Source organism: Lissotriton helveticus, chromosome 1_1 (assembly GCF_964261635.1).
Source record: "Lissotriton helveticus chromosome 1_1, aLisHel1.1, whole genome shotgun sequence".
NCBI classification, from domain to species: domain Eukaryota; kingdom Metazoa; phylum Chordata; class Amphibia; order Caudata; family Salamandridae; genus Lissotriton; species Lissotriton helveticus.
This window is the reverse complement of record NC_136057.1, coordinates 1,999,355,554-1,999,372,508: the sequence shown is the minus strand read 5'-3', so window position 1 is coordinate 1,999,372,508 and position 16,955 is coordinate 1,999,355,554. Positions and strand designations below refer to the sequence as shown.

The 16,955-nt window shown below is 44.7% G+C and overlaps 1 protein-coding gene across 1 annotated transcript in view; it reads right to left on the bottom strand.

Moving 5' to 3' along the window:
• The window catches only part of RTCA (RNA 3'-terminal phosphate cyclase), a 145,137-nt gene that overhangs the window by 57,415 nt on the left and 70,767 nt on the right, over positions 1-16,955 (bottom strand). The window contains exon 9 of the mRNA XM_078644535.1: positions 12,648-12,706. Coding sequence (XP_078500661.1) covers positions 12,648-12,706 — 59 coding nt within the window. The remainder of the gene's footprint in view (positions 1-12,647; positions 12,707-16,955) is intronic.

The following is a 16,955-nucleotide window of genomic DNA, read 5'->3' as shown; positions in this document are numbered from 1 at the left end:
AATTCTCTCAAAATATTCAGCAAGATTGTCAGGAGTTTTTAATGTATATGCTTGATGTATTACATGCTGAGGGTGTAGATGTAGATCAGTTTGGGCTTTCTTATCAATGGCAGCATGACTGCGAGAACTGTATGGTATCAAGTACTACTAGTGTAGACTCAGAAAGATTTATATATTTAACTTTGCCAGACAGTAAATCAGTCTCCTTTAATAAGCTAGTAAAAGCAGCTGATCACAACATGGAGTGTAGCCAATGTAAATCTGAAATGATGTCCACATTATTTATACGAACATATGGCCAGTATGTCATTTTAATGTTCCAACGATGTAGGCCTGATGGAACAAAATTGACAACTTTAATTAAAAATTTTGTAGCTTCGCAGTTGTCAATATCAGGAAGGACTTTTGTAACTGCAGCAATTATATATCATGACGGCCCTTCAATAACATCAGGACATTACACAGCTTATTTAAAGTCTAGAAATGGCTGGTCATTCTGCAATGATTCTGTTTTAATTTTCAAAAAACATTTGCCGTATGACCTTAAAAACTCTTACCTGGTGTTTTTAAAACCAAAATTTTAGGGAAATAATCTCGGGATGTGCTCTGTGGAATTTCAAGAAGTTCTAATGGCTCCTACACAATTTGGCCTTGAGGATAAGTGTAGTTCAGAGACATAACTTCTAACCATAGGACTGGACGTCATGGAGAAATACGTGCACTTTGAATGAGTTCAGAAAAACTGTTTCTTTTTATAAGCTAATTGAAGCAGCCAATCAAAACATGGAGTAGAGGGAATGTAAGTCTGCAATGCTGTCTACTGTTTTACATTGCTTTGTGATTAAAAGTGATGTAGAGAATTAAATAATTGTAGTAGTCATAGAGGTAGTGTAAGTCTGCTTCATAGTAAGCAGTATCAGTGTCATAGGAAATGTAGAACATGACTGAGCAAGAAGGGGAAGATATTACTATTCCAGGATTGTGAAAATGATCTTCAACATTTTAATTCTGAAAGTTGCGGAAATGCCAAATGACGGGATTGGCTTACAAGAAATCCAAGAGTTATAAATGGCTCTGACCAGATTTGGCCTTGTGGAAACTTGTGGTAGAGAGCAAGAAGTCATTTATTGCATGTAACGTGTTTTTAAAAACGATGGAGATTTTCTTTCAGAAAGTGGCGGGCTGAAAGTAATAACAGCACAAAAGAGTGTAAGCTGTTCATAGGACATCCTTGGACGTCATGGAAAGTAAGTTAACTTTAAGGAGTTCTGAATTTTGATTTCTTATGTTGTATGGGTTTTTTTTTCCCCGCTGTTATATGATGAATACCTTCAAGTCACTGTTTTTAGTGAATTTTGATACATTCTGAGAACAGCAAAAATAAACCATTTAACATGTATAATTAATTCTGTACTGTTTGCATTTATGATGTATATGTAGAACTGTGTAGGAGGCATGGAGAAGGTGAGGCTTCTGTAAGTGTCAAAGTTGTTGCATGCAGTGCTGCACTTCTGCGTATTCTTTCATATGCTGGACTACATCTGCACAATGAGATACCTAAGCAAAGGAAACACAAGTGATGTGATTGTGAAATGAGCAAAATAAATTGCACGTATTTCATTTACATCACCTGTGTTTCCTATCATTACGAATCACATTGTGCAGATCAAGTTTAGGTCTGTCCAGGGAAACATAGGAGGTTTGGACTTTGTTGAAGAGTGCAGTGGACATGACTCACTTCATTGGTAGACCTTCACATGTATTATCTCCTCTGTACTCTTCAACAAGTGTAAATCTCATCTGCAACCCTGAGTAGGCCTCACCTCAAACAAACCTCTGGATAGTAGACATCTTATTGGCATCCTGAAGCAATTATTTAAAATTTTAGTGTCTTGCGACACTTTTCTGAAACAACAGCAATGCAAAAGATGCACCATGTTTTAAGATAGGCCTCACTTCATCTGCATCAAGATACTGTTAGTTTAAAATGTATATCTTTAGGACTGTGTAGGGGGCCTGGAGAAGCAGAAGCTTCTGTAAGTGTCAAAGTTGTTGAAAAACTGTTTGTCCTTCAATCTTTTCCCTTGTCATTTCTAATTTTTAAATACATGTTTTAATATTTTTCAAATGTTTGTTCTCTCTTTCACAGATTGAAAGTATAAAAACAAAAAGTGAGTAATTTAACGACAATTATAAGGTAAATGTTTTGTATTCTTTTCGTTACATTTCTATCACATTCACCTACTATTAGTTCCACAGCTTCATTTCTTTAACCCTCAGTTTCCTGCCTTTGCTACTTTCCTCATTCCTTTCTCTATTACCTACTTACTCAACTCCTTCCACTCTTTTCCTCAGTCCCTCTCTTCTCATAGTTCCTCACTCTTGTTCACTCACTCCGTCTCTATTACTCTTAGTGTCTTTGACTGATCACTCTATCACTACTTGTTCATAATGCTTTCTCTGTGTAGTTGAAGCACACTAAGGGGAATATTATGAACACAGCCAATAAAATTATTGCTCTTTTTATTGGCAGAAAACTGGTGCAAAAGTGGTTTTAGCGGCAGTTTTCTGCCACAAAAGCAGCTTTAGCGACACATTTCTGCCAATAAAAGCTGCAAAACTTTTATTGCCTATGTTGATGATATGGCTCTATGTTACTTACATTTCTTTGCTGTTTCAATTAATCTTTTTCTGTTATTTTTTGTTTTCTGTTTTCTATTTTTTCTCTCTGTTATTCCTCATGTTTTAATCTTATTTTGAACATTCACTCACATTCTCCAAGAAACTCTTCTTTGTTAATGTTATACTCTCTTTTTTTTTTCTTTCACTTCGTTATCTATTTTGTTTTTCACAATTATACCCTCTTCTGTCTTTTCTTCGGTAAATAGATCTATTAAACAGTATCTCTTCTTTACTCCCTATAGCTGTCTTTCTTTTAACATCACTCTCTGTTTACTTTCCTTATACTTTTTTTTTTTTTTAATTTTTTTTGGTTAGCTCCCGGTCCGCGTACCGGGAAGCTAACCCGGGAGCGAACCAAAAGAAATAGAGCTTGCCAGAGTGCTAAACATTCTAGCAATTTTTTTTGAAAGGGAAGGTAGTTCTGAAAAGAACTTTTTTTTAAATATTTTTGTTGTTTTATATATTTTTTTTATTTTTTGAAAAATTTTTGTTTTTTTTGAACGATTTTATATTTTTTTTGGTTTTTTTTGGGGGGGGGGGGAAACAACAAAAAACAGGCGTTGAAAAGGGCTCAACAGGAGCAAAAAAAAATTACTGGGGGCGGTTAGGGCAATCATGGTGTTCATACGCCAGGTTGAGTGCATTGATGCTCATGTTGCCACAAGCTAATAATGCACGACAGTGCATACATAAGTGAATCATGTGCCCAAAATTTTCTTGAATATTTGGCACAGTTTCCCGTGCCTCTTCTGGTGTTAGAGAAATCGGTATTGTTGGTCTGGCCACAGGAGTTGGTCTTGGATTGTCAAGCATATCCCTTATTTCCGCCCGGCTGTAATTTAGTGGATGCTTCCTTGTCATGTGCCTGTGCATTGTGTGATTTCCATAGCTATATTTTTTGTCCGTCCCTCTGGACAATTGTTCTTTGCATATGCGGCAGGTGACATACCTCGCATTGACTTTTTTTTGGCCACGAGGGATCGAATAAAACTGCCAGATGAAACTGGCTTTCTTTCTGGAAACCCGGGGCACCTCTTCTAAGAACTGTGGTTCTTCTCCCTCCTCATCCATTTCTTCATCTTCCTCCTCAGTGTTGGTAATGACCTGGGGAGGTGGTCCTCTCTTCCCATGAGGAGGTGGAGGTGGTGGTGGGGGTCCACCAGCTGAAGCTACCAATGAAGCCATTTTCCAACAAGCAAAATAGGTCTTCCTCTCACAATGATGAAAGTCAGAGTGAGGAAAGAAGGAGGGGTTTTCATCATTTGGGAAAAACAATACTTCTCAACCAATGAAAAGTGTTATTTTTAGGTCACCTGACCTAGCCTTACATCATTATGAAACCAAAAGTGAAATGAACCAATGAAAAGTTTTATTAACAAGTCACATGACCTCTCACGCTCATGTTACGCGCTGCGGAACGCGCCCCGGTTAGCTTCCGGGTCGCTAAGCTTCGCGCCCCGGTCCGCGCCCCGGGACACTTCCGGGTGCGCTAACGCGGTACGTCACAAGACGCATTACGCGGCAACGCGATACGTCGCGTTTTCGCGACGCGCCACGGATCGCTTCCGGGGAGCTGCGTTTCGCGCCTCGGTCCGCGCCCCGGGGCACTTCCGGGTGCGCTAACGCAGTACGTCATAAGACGCATTACGCGGCAACGCGATACCGTCACTATGTTGATTTTTTACCGGTTCGCGGACCGGGTCGCGGCATCAAATTGAGCTAACGGGAAGCTTCCCGGTCCGCGGACCGGGAGCGAAACAAAAAAAAAATGTAAAAAAATTATTAATAAACATATAAAATATATTTTTGGATTTAAATAAGAATACATTTTACAGCTATAGATATTTGCTATTAAAAAACCATTGAAATTCACTGAAAAAACCATAGGTTATAAACCATATATAGTTAGGAATTAGCATTTACAAAACCTTGAAAATTCACTGAAAAAACCATAGGTTATACACCATATATAGTTAGGAATTAGCATTTAAAAAACCTTATTTTACTCACATAAAACCATTGAAATTCCATATATAGTTAGTTGCACTAACTATATATCGCGCACCCGCAATCCACTGCTGATGATGTCACATATTACATCATTCATGACATGGTCAGTGACATCACTGATGACATCACTGATGACATCTCAAATGACATCACTGATGACATCACTGATAACAACATCCAGTGATTTTATGTTTCTGTAAAGTTTAAATATGTCTTACATATTGAAGAATGAGTGGATGTATAAGTGTCTGGACGAAGGATTTAGTAGGTGCATGACTGACTGTATGAGTGAGTGATTAAATGTATCTCACTGAGTGCATGGGTTAGTGACTAAACTGTCTTAATTTGTGCATCATTATGTCTGTTGTTCTGTAAACTGCTGCATGTGTTGATCAGTAGCTATATGAGTAACTATATGGGTTATTGATTGATTGTCCAAGTATTTGTATGGGAGACTGAGTGTGTGTGTGGCTGGCTGGGAGGTGTGTGACTCTGTGCAGATCAATGTGTACTTATATCAATGATTGTATAACAAGGTAAGTATGTGTTAGTATATGTTTGAAAATGTAAGGTGCTCTATGTTTAACTGTATAGACAAGAAAATGGAAGTGTGATTGATTCTTTACAGGACTGACTAGGTGTGTGAGTAACTCCATGGATGAGTGGCAGAGTGTGAGTGTCTGTATAGGTGTATGAGTGCATATGATAGTGTTGTAAAGATGAGTGATTGTATGTATGAATGATTGTATGAGTGAATGTGTGTGTAGACGTAGGAATCAGTGAGTACATATGTAGTAACTAGTATTGGTGTGTCAATGGTTTCAAAAATTATACTCTGTATTTAACACTGGGTGAAACAGAGGTTATATTAAAATGTGAGGAGATGCATTGTATTGTCACATGAATGATATCATCAGTGATGTGGTCATTGATGTCAAATGAGATGTCATCAGTGGAGTCATCAGTGATGTCATTTGAGATGTCATCAGTGATGTCATCAGTGATGTCACTGACCATGTCATGAATGATGTAATATGTGACATCATCAGCAGTGGATTGCGGGTGCGCGATATATAGTTAGTGCAACTAACTATATATGGAATTTCAATGGTTTTGTGTGAGTAAAATAAGGTTTTTTAAATGCTAATTCCTAACTATATATGGTCTATAACCTATGGTTTTTTCAGTGAATATATATATATATATATATACACACACACACACACACACACACATTTGTATATGTGTGTGTATATAGCAGCAGTCCTCTCGTAAAGACAGCACCACCACTGCACCTGAAAGTTGGTTCTGCATTGACTCGAATTGTTTGTAGTTAAGCTGCGAATTGACAGGGTGAGCAGATTTTATTCGACAAATGACACCGCAATGCCCACTAGAGGGCTATGAATTATGGAAATCATTTTATATAGCAGTGCACACCGACTAAAGGAAATTAAGACAACTGCTAGCAATACGAATCACAGCATGCTCTGTAAAGTTCAAAAGCTCACTTGGAAGGCCCACTGGAGGGCAATACTGCTAATTATCATGCTAATATGAGGTGCTGCAGGAGTGTTTGTGCAAAGCGGTATTTCTTCTGCCTGTGACGAAGGACCAGGGAAGGTCTGAAACACGTTAGGCTAAAGAAAGGAACTTCAGTGCCAAATGTCGTTTTTTAACCTCATTACACACATTACCTGCCTGGGAGTGCGTTTTCAAACTTATGGACTAACTTGGTTAGTCTTATGGACTAACTTGGTTAGCTTGGACTACAATTGTTTGTAGTCAAGCTGCGGCAGGATGAGCAGATATTTATTCGACAAATTACACTGTAATGCCACTGGAGGGCTTTGAATTATGGAAATGATTTTATATGGCAGTGCACACCTACTATAGGAAATAAAAAAAACTGCTAGCAATACGAATCACAGCGTGCTCTGGAAAGTTCAAAAGCTCCCTTGGGAGGCCCACTAGAGGGCAATACTACTAATTATCATGCTAATAGGAGGAGCTACAGGAGTGTTTGTCCAAAGCTGTATTTCTTCTGCCTGTGACGAAGGACATGGGAAAGTCTGAAACACGTTAGACTAAAGAAAGGAACTTCAGTGCCACATGTCGTTTTTTCGCCTCATTACATGCCTGGGAGTACATCTTCAAACTCATGGACAAACTTGGTTTGGCTATATATAATTTATTTGATTGCCTTTCCACCTCAGTAGCAGTCTCTACCCAATGCAGAGGAAGCCATGCTCAGTGAGGGTGGGACTCATTCTAACGTCATTTGTTGCACTCTGCCGCACAACAGTAGACAGACACTCACTGGATCCAACAAATATCAGAAGTTTATTGCCACAGCAACAGGCAAAACAGTTGCATTTCAGCTGTTGCCTTTCTCAATGTTTTTAACTGTTGTTTAATAAATAAATGCAGGTCTCCTGTTTGGTGAATATGCTGTAAAGGCACCCAAAATAACTTTTATCAACATGTAAGCCAAGCCTCACATTTATACGATTAACATATTTGATGATGTATTTCACAAAATGCTTCCACGCAGCTGCACAGCATCATCTAGTAGTTTGTTGCCATGATTCTCTAAAAATAATGAGCTGCAAATGCCCAGATTTAACATCACAATAGCCAAATTAATAGATTGAATGACTGTGAATTTGGATGTATGGCCATCTCCAATAGAAAGGAGAACGCAGTGACAGGTCCATGCTGGAGCTTTGAGGAATACCGATATCAGGGTTTTGAACATCTTGCATATGACCCATTGTGGAAAAGGAGAAAGCATAAGAAAATATCCCTAGCCATTCTATCCACAGAACATGTGTAGAAAATGGGATTGTGGATACTGAGAGGCATACATCTGGTTTGGTCAAAATAGATCATCATGTGGAGTGCCCCACCTGTGAAAGAATTTGTACAGAATAAGTGTTTTGCTCTCCCTTTTGCGTGCTTCCAGATGATTCCTATCCAGCTGGTCTGTAAATTCATTGTCCACTCTCAGCGTATCCCACCAAAGGTCTGAGGAGTGTGCCGTCTTAGTCTAGTGAAGAGGATATGTGCCTCTCTGTTGTTGTATGTTACCTATTCTCCAAACCAAGCTACTCATACATAGGTCAGTTTGCAAACAGAAATAATGTTTGTAAAAAGTCAGTGTGCAATTTGCAACCGTTTTTTGTGACTGGCATGTAAGTACATCTGGCCTTAGATTCACTCACTTGGCAGCAACTTGAGACTGCCAGCTTGCCAAAGACATATGTAGAGGTTTCATTGCTAAGCATCAATTTGGACCCCAAAAATGCATTATATTAAGAGTCTCAACAGTTTCACCAACCTTCTCACTGTCAGCAGTTGTGATGCCTGCCAAAGAGGAATCCATTTCTGAAGTGCCAAAGCCCACTCTGTAGTTTGGTAAACGTTAGCTGCCCCTAATTTAAGAGTGCCTCACAGAAAATTAAGAACTTTAAGTATCCATATATCTGATTTCTTCATATTGACCAATCAATAATCCAGGTACGGGTAGGGATAAATACAATCACGATGCAGGTGTGCTGCCTAACAGCTAGACATTTGTTAAGTACTTGTGGACTTGAATTTATGCTGGAAGTGGGTAATTTAAATTCATAATATTTACCACATAACACAAACTTGTTCTGGAAAGGCTGGATGCATTGGTATATGGAAATATGCATCTTTCAAGTCCAATGTACTCAAAAGATTGGCTCAAGTGTACTGCCATTCTTGGGAATGAATGAGTTGATCAAAAATACTGCTCTTTTCAACTCCAGTGATAGTAATTCCTCTATTGCACCTTTGGCTAGTACAGATGCCACTTATTGCGAGAGGAGAGGCTGAAGATTTCCATTTGTTCTGGGTTGGGGTTTTTTGGGCATGTGATGTTGAGGCAGTTAGTCTCACAATTAGACTGCCTTGTCAAAAGCCACGTGCGACTCCGAAGCAGCAGGCAAGTGTTAATATGGCAAAAGGAGGCATCTCCTGTATCTAAATTGCAAGATGCATTCATGATATCCTGCTATCTCCTATGCCCTCTTTCAGTGAGGTCTAGATACACAGTAAGGATGTTCTACATCTCCTTCCATTGATGCCTGTTGAACTAAGTTAGGTAAGGCTTGTGAAGTAGCTAGGCAACAATTCATCACCAAACCTGCAGCCACTCTTTCACCAGCTGCATCTATGTTGCTTATCTTCAAGATGCAAGCCATAGACAACTCCCTAAAAAGAAAGCCAATTTCCCTGCAGTATTTACCACTGCTGAATCTGTTTGGGCATGACCCTTATTATATAATGGATATTAATGAGCTGCTTGAAATTTCCTCTCTACTCTGGGACGAATTACAATGGCTTTCTCAGTCGTTACCTTTTAAAAAAAAAAACATTTTATTGGCATTTATCAGATATACATAAAATTTGTAACATGCATGCTTAAGGTTACTTTCGTCATAGTTCAGTACATTAAGCAATCGACTTTCTATCATTTCCATCACATATATGCATTCCTTTATTTCTAGATGCATCTTTATATGAACATCCCCCTGAATTTTGCTTCAATGATAAGGATCGGTAAATAGTCCATTCTACTGGAGGGAATTCTAATGGAGGTCGACTTTCATCCCCAGGCCACGGAAGTGTCAATAATCTGCTCATGAGCTTGTCTAGCTGACTTAAGGGCCCTTGTCGAGGAGGTCTCCTGAATTTAGCCTTTAACCAATCTCAAACAAACTACAGAGTGGTCTTAAATTCCTAATAGGTCATAAGATTCCTGTTGAGGGGTCAAACTATACAGCTGGTTGGCGGGGAGTGACGATGTATAGGGTGTAAGTAAAGGTAGCTCCCAGTGGAGAGGATGAAGTTCTAGCCCTATCAGCCACGTCTGCTCACGAGGGATCTCGAGGCGCTCCAGAGCCCCAAATGATTAATCCGCAGCTTATCCCTCTAATCACCACTCCTCCCCTCCGCTCAACTTATGGTACTACCTTCTGAGTCTGGTTCTCTGTCAGGGTGTTCCCAGGTGTTGAGAGTTGTATAGCAATGGGACGCCTACGTAGTCCTCCCGCCTCTTCTCTAAGTAGGGCCCTACCATCAGCTCCTGCCCAATAAACATCTTGTCTCCAAGTGATTATCTCTGGACCACCAGTTGATGTTTCAGGATATAGCTTTTCTACGTTTGGCAACAACCAAAGCTAAGTCTATACATCTATTTCTGGTCTTCCGCTTGGGTGGGCGGGGAAATAGTCCCAGTAGCAATTCCCAAATGTCAGACTAAGTTCACGTCATAACACCCTATTTAAGGGTAGGATCACTTCCCCACAAAGGGGTTGCAACATGGGGCAGCCCCCTGTAATATATATGAAATCTGCAACCTTGTGTTAACATCTAGGGCAGCCTCAAAGCGCCCCACGATAGACTACATTTTCCTGTGAGGTCTCATTTATGTCATGTGCAAATAATTAAATTGTGTGTATTTGAACCTTGAGTTTCGAGATATCTTTTGAGGATAGTTCAACACTCTATTCCATTCTTTATCAGTGATGCTCTTTTCCAGGGATAGATCACAACGCCTGTGTACTTGCATGAGGGGGCCACAATCCGCCTCGGTCAGGGAACAATAAAGCCACTTTACTAAATGGCCAGCAGAACGCAGAGATAATAAAGAGTGCCGTATTGAGTGTGTTTCGGGTTGTTCTCTCCCTCTTCCCCATAATTCCTTAAAAGTGTGTGTTAATGTTTGATTTCTCAGTTGTATCTTTGACTGTATTTACATAGGACGACATCCGTTTGTTTCTAATGTTCTTGATAACGTCACAAACAAGAAACCATCTTTCACTTCCTCCACTTACACGGCAACCCCAATTTTGGAATACCACTGTCTGTTTTATCTCATTGTATGAGGGAGTGTTATCAGGGGAAACACTCTAAATGGATATATAGCCAGAGTATCCTCATCAGTTTCCACTGGCTATATACTCCAGACACCCTTCTTGTCATGCTCTTGCTGTTCTCCCTGTTCAGTTTTCAGATGGATTTACTCCTGCTAAAAGCCTAACTTCAGGTTCTTCCACAATTGTTTCTTTAAAGGCGACGTATGTGGCAGAAATGGTGCATTTATGCCACAAAAAAAAGAAATTGGGGGTGTGTTGATTGGTCTCTGTCTTTCATCATCTTTTAATGATAACACAAGTTTATCTGAAGCTCAGGATTCTGAATAGCTTTGTTTCTGTTTACAGTGTTCTTCTTCGATCCAATAGAATAGAAGTTGATCATCCCCTCCATGTTATTCTTCCAAATGGGTTTCAGTTTCTTTTCGAGGTTTCTACATTTCTTTTGCGTAGTTATCTTTCTGAGGTAGATCCTCTTCTAAGAGTCTTTTGAAGTCAATCCCCATGTAAAACCAATCCCAGTAAGACCTTACAGCCGTCTTTTCAATGACAGTCGAAGAGGTTTTGAATCTGAGCGACATGCAATGTTTGTTGTGGGATGGAAGGGTTCAACAAAAATGTTGATTTATTTGTGATGTGGATGCAATGCCCGTCTCAGTCAGTGCAGGTTTGTGTGGAGGTTCCTGAACACACAGTTTCAGATCAGACTCTTCATGGTGAAAATGAATTACTAAAGACAACTTATTATCGTCTAGTTTACGCCTCATTTTTGTGCTTTCATCGTACTACCGTAAGCCTTATGCAATGATGCAGTAAAGTCCCATATGACAATCTGAGGGTAGTGTGCCCACCATCTATAGCGTTGGAACTTGATTGTTTCCTTGCACCAAACTGCTATACAAGAGAAGCATTTATCTTAAACATATGTCTTTAGCAAACAAAGGTTACACACCCTACTGAAGGTTGGTACAAGGGCACGGAATGCTGAAGGAGGGGTAAAAAAAAAACTGAAATGGTGCGTTCGTATGTCCAGCCACCACAGTAGAACTTTACATGTGACCTCAATGGATTGGAGTGAAAATTTGCATTTAGTGTTAAAATAAAAAACGTTTAACCACAGTCTTGTTAGTTGCCTATGTGAGCTTCAGATGATGTTATCACTAACTATTCAAGTGTAAATGCAGATAAAAAAAACAAAAAACTAAGACTCCCAAAAAAGTTGTGATATTTCGAACCCAACACTAGATGGGAGAGTATGCAGCACATGATTTACAGCACTTGCTGCAAACCAACAGTTCTGGAACTAATAAAGTGAGTGAACTGTTATAAATCTGGTTTACAATCCCCCTTTTTTTCCCCTATACATACATTCCTTATATATGGGAAGCATTCAAAGCAGTGAGCGGCTCTGCTAGCCAGAAAGAATGTAAAGACATTGCATAGCATGACAAAGACAGCATCAATGCGTGCACTGATGTTTTGAACAAAGATTACACATTAACATGCAATGTAGCCCCCTAATAAATAACAGTCAACTAAAATGTATCGCTGAAAAGTCAGGGGTGTGTCTTAGAAAACTAAGCAACCGCTGTGAGGCATGTACAGCGAGCAGGCCTATAAAACTGAAGCAAAGAAAATCCAAAGAGGTTGACGAAGCATCAATAGAATGTAAAGATGATCTCATCCAATGAACAACAGGTTTATGTATTTCTCTGATTAGGGTTACCGTACCTGAACCCATTCCTAACACCTATGATCATAACGAAGAAGCATGGACTTTCAGTTTTGGATCTGACCAAGTGACAGCAACTTCCTCCTGCCAGCTAAAGCATGATGCATGCCTGTCATTTTCACACTACTTCATCAAATAAGGTAAGAGTAAGACCATATTATGTTGGATAAGCAAAATTCAGGCATTTCTTTAACTACGGGATATTCTTTTTGTTTGGAAGCAGCCTACGGTAGTCTTGTCATCATTTTACACAAGTTTCAAAATGCAAGCTCATGGGCATTGACAGAAACTTAAATATCACACTTAAATCTTATTCTTACCTCTTTTGCCTAAGGCCGAGCCAGCAAAAAAACATCCTGTTGAGGTCTCAGCAAAAAGTCTATAAAGAAACAGTGTTTACACATCAATATAAGCAATTATTTTTAATTTTCTCACATACAGATTTATATTTTCACACAAGAAAATTTGAAAATATTCATTAAGTATGTATGAATAATATACACAGACGAGGGGGCGTGGCTTGGACTTCGCTGAGCATGGTCGCCTGAGCCCCGAGCTCCGGGCCGATCCCAGGACTTATCCTGACTGAGACCTTCCCCGGCGGCGCCGCCGACCCAGCACGGTCCCTAAGAGGTACGGGGCGCCTCGGTGGCGGTTGGGTGCAAGAAGGGACCCCCAGCTGCCTGGATTTCGGCGGTTTGAGAACAACCCCGGCTACGGCGGTCGGCCATCTTGCTTGAGGCATACCGCGGCCCTTGGATCCCCGACCTCAATTGCTGAGGCGCCATCTGGAGACCCGGGACCCGCGGAGGAGCGGCGACTGGTACAGGCCTGGTGACGGCCCCCAGGCGGGGGTGAACACGGGCGCCCAGCGCTAGCGCCCGTGTGCTCGGAGCGACGACAGGGAGCTGTCCGGGAGCCCTGGAATCGGTGAGGAGGAGCGGTGACGTCCTTGTGCCCGGGCAGCGGTGCGGCCTGATACCGGAGAGGAGCGTTACCTGGACCGGTCCCGGCGGACGCTGGCGTTGAGAGGAGTGGCGCTCCCTCGCGACCGCCTGGCGGGGTCAGCGGAGCCACGAGTCCCGACCAAGGAGCAGGGCCGCTGCGGAGCCGAGAGCGGTGGGAGGCGCTCGACCTATTGGGGCCGCCATCACCGAGGTGCAGGACTTCTAGCTGGCGGGCCAGCAGCTTGACTGTGACCGGGCCGAGGGAGCCCATTCTTGGCCCAGTGCGATCTTGGGAGGTGGCGCTCTGCTAACTGCGTCATGAGCCCTGGGCTCTGAAGGGCCTGTGGGCCCCCCATGATAGCGGGACAGGCCCGCGGACGCGACTTTGCCGCAGCGGCCCCTGAGTGCACGGGTGAGAGTCCTGGGATCGCCATTGGGCCTCCCCCAGAAGCAGATACTGTCGGCCTGATCTTCCTGAGCCTGTCGAAGGCCCGTGTCGGCTACACCCCGCTGGCGGGTCTCACCGACGGCCGTTGAACCTGGCGGGCGGTGCCCATTTGACACGACGAGTGCCTGTGAACCTGCAGTGCCCCCCGGAACCCTCTCGAGCGCACGGCCCTGGCTCCTTGCTTGGCCAGATCCACGGGGACGCAGATCCCGTTGTCCCAGAGGGCACACCGCGGGGCTGACTTTTGGCACCAGGCCCGGCTGGCGAGACCCAGAACTGCGTCATGGGGAAGCCACGGAAGGGAGCGGGCGCAGCACCAGCTGACCCGACGGAGGACCCCCCTGACGCTCACGGACAGCCCCCGATGGACAGCCAGTCAGCGGGGCTGCAACAGCAGCAGATGGATCAGATTCTCAAAGCCATAGGGGACACTAGAGAAGCGCTACGTCAGGACATTGCGCAGGTCTCCACAGGCCTAGGCCTCCTGAAGGCGGACCATGATAAGCTAGCTGAACGAGTCAAAGCCGCGGAGCTAACGCTGGAGACACTAGAACCGGCCCAGAAGGCGACGGACGCCACGATGGAGGACTTAACGCGCAGGGTGCAGCACTTGGAAAGGAGAGCGGCTAATGCAGAAGGGCGCAATAGGCGCAATAGGTGCAATAACATCCGAGTGGTGGGTTTGCCTGAAACTGTTGAGGGGAGCGACATGATCTCCTATCTGGAAAGCTGGTTGCAGGATGTGGTGGTTCCCGAGGGCCTGACGCCCTTTTATACTCTGGAGAGGGCACATAGGGAGCCGGCCCGTCCTCCTGCCCCGGGCCGCCCTCCCCGGCCGGTGAGAGCTCAACTGCTGCACTTCAGGGACCAGGACATTATCCTGCGGCAAGCTCGATCGGCCGGCCCCTATAGGGTGGACAACGCATCTGTGTCTCTTTTCCCCCCCGACTACTCCCAGGAGGTCCAACAATGTCGTTTCTCCTTCCTGGCAGTCAAGAAGGCCCTCCGCGAAGAAGGAGTGCAGTACTCCTTACTGTTCCCGGCACGCCTGAAAGTAATGGTGGATGGAGTGGCGACGTTCTGCGACACGCCGGACGACGCTTGGCAATGGCTGGAGCGGTACCGGGCAGGCAGGGATGGCACTGGCACCTGGGCGGTGGCGACGGAGGACCGGCCGAAGCCACGCAGGAGTAGGCGCAGCCGGAGACGCGTGCAGACCAGGAAATCCCCGTCCGCATCACAGACGGACCTGGAGAGGCAGGCCTCCCTGCAGGCGGTATCGGTCATATCCGGAGCGGCGACGGAGACTCCATTGGTGGACTCGGGATCCCGGCTGGGTTCGGATGAAGTGGACACGGGAGGTTCAGATGGGGGCTCGGAGAAGGATCCTGGGGAGCTACCTCTGGTTAACCCACAGACGGCCGATGGGCTAATGGACGAATGACATTCAGGGAGCTGAGAGCAGTACAGTAAGGGGGCATGCTCAGCCTGCGGGGTTGGCGTTGGGGGGGATAATGGGGAACCATTCCTGGAGCGCTGGGTGGGAAGATCTCTTCTGTCTTGCCGGGGTGCAGGGGGGCCCTAGTGGACTGTGGACTCAATTGGGTTGAAGCGCGGCTGGAAGGATGAGCTATCTTTAGTCGGGATCGGCCTATCACGGTGTGGTGGGTCTCTTGTTGACCGGCCTGGCTGGGTTGGAGTCACCCCTTTATCTCACATAACTTGTGAGTCTCTGGTAATTCCAGAGTTTCCCTCGTTGACGGGGGTATGGTTTGGATGGGTAGCAACTGTTTGACGCCTGTTCTGGGGGTGGGTGGGTTGGGGGTTGTTTGGGGCTGTTCCATGTTGCAGGGGATTGTCAGTGTACCATTAGGATTGTGTGGGATTGGACTCCGCTACAGGCCTATAGATGGCGGCTAGACTTGAACTTAAATGTATTACCTGGAATGTGCGGGGGCTCAACTCCATGAGAAAACGATATAAGGTGCATGCATATTTGGTCCGCAGGGGGGTCCAGGTGGCTTTTTTGCAGGAAACGCACTTAACACAAGCAGAGGGGCAAGCGCTGCAGCGTCGATGGAGGGGGTAACTCTTTCCCATACCTATTCCGCTCATGCCCGGGGAACACTGCTCTGGGTGCGCGCAGGTGTCCCCTTCCAACCCATGACTAAGGTGGTGGACTCAGATGGGAGGTTTGTGGCGGTACTGGGGCGCATGGATGGCCGGGACGTTACGCTTTGCAGCGTTTATGTACCAAACTTTGATCAGGCTGCGTTCTTCTCGGCGTTGTCGAAGAGGTTAGCTACCCTGCTGGTGGGCACGGTGTTTATGGGGGGGGACTTTAACTCGGTGGTGGATGTGGAGATAGATCGCTCTCACCCTCCGCTGGAGCAATCAGTGGTGCGCAGGGTGGCCAAAGCGCGAAAGACCTGGCAAGACCAGTGGGGTACGCATCACCCGGCCGACAGGGACTACTCATTTTATTCCACCCCTCATGACCTCCACGTGCGCCTTGACACTGTTCTTTGTACCCCCAGGGGCTCAGGAACTCACGCGCGGCAGTGAATACCTGGCGAGAACCATCTCGGATCACAACCCTTGCCTGCTAACGGTCCTTTGGTCCAGGCAACGGCAGCCGGTCCCTACGCGGCGGTTGAACCCGTTGGAACTGGAAGACCCGGTCTTTAACGCCGAGGTGCGGGAGTGCATTGAGCGTTATTTTCAAGAGAATGCAGGGTCCGCGACTACCAGGGCGACCGAGTGGGACGCCTTTAAGGTGGTGGTGCGAGGCACGTGTCTTTCGTCCTCAGCGGGGATACGTAAGACATTGCTTGATGACGTAGAGCGAGAAGAGGCCTCACTGCGGCAGGCGGAGAAGGCTAGTCATGTAGGTGGGAGCGATAGGGAGGAGGTGCTAGTAGCACAGGAACGTGTAGCCGCCCAAGTCGAAAGGCTTTGTTGCCATGATTATCGAGAGTACATGGTGCGGGCACATGCTGAGAGGGACCGGGTCGGCTCAATGTTAGCATGGCTGGCCAACCCCCAATCTAGAGGTACGCCGATACTGTCGCTGGCCACGCCTACGGGGGACTTCGTTTATTCACAAAAGGAGATTAATGATCAGTTCCTGGCTTACTACTCGGAGCTCTATCGGAGCAGACTGTCGGTTGTTCCGGCCGAGTTGGATGCCTTCTTGGATGAGGCGCAGTTACCGCAGCTGGCTTCAGAACAGG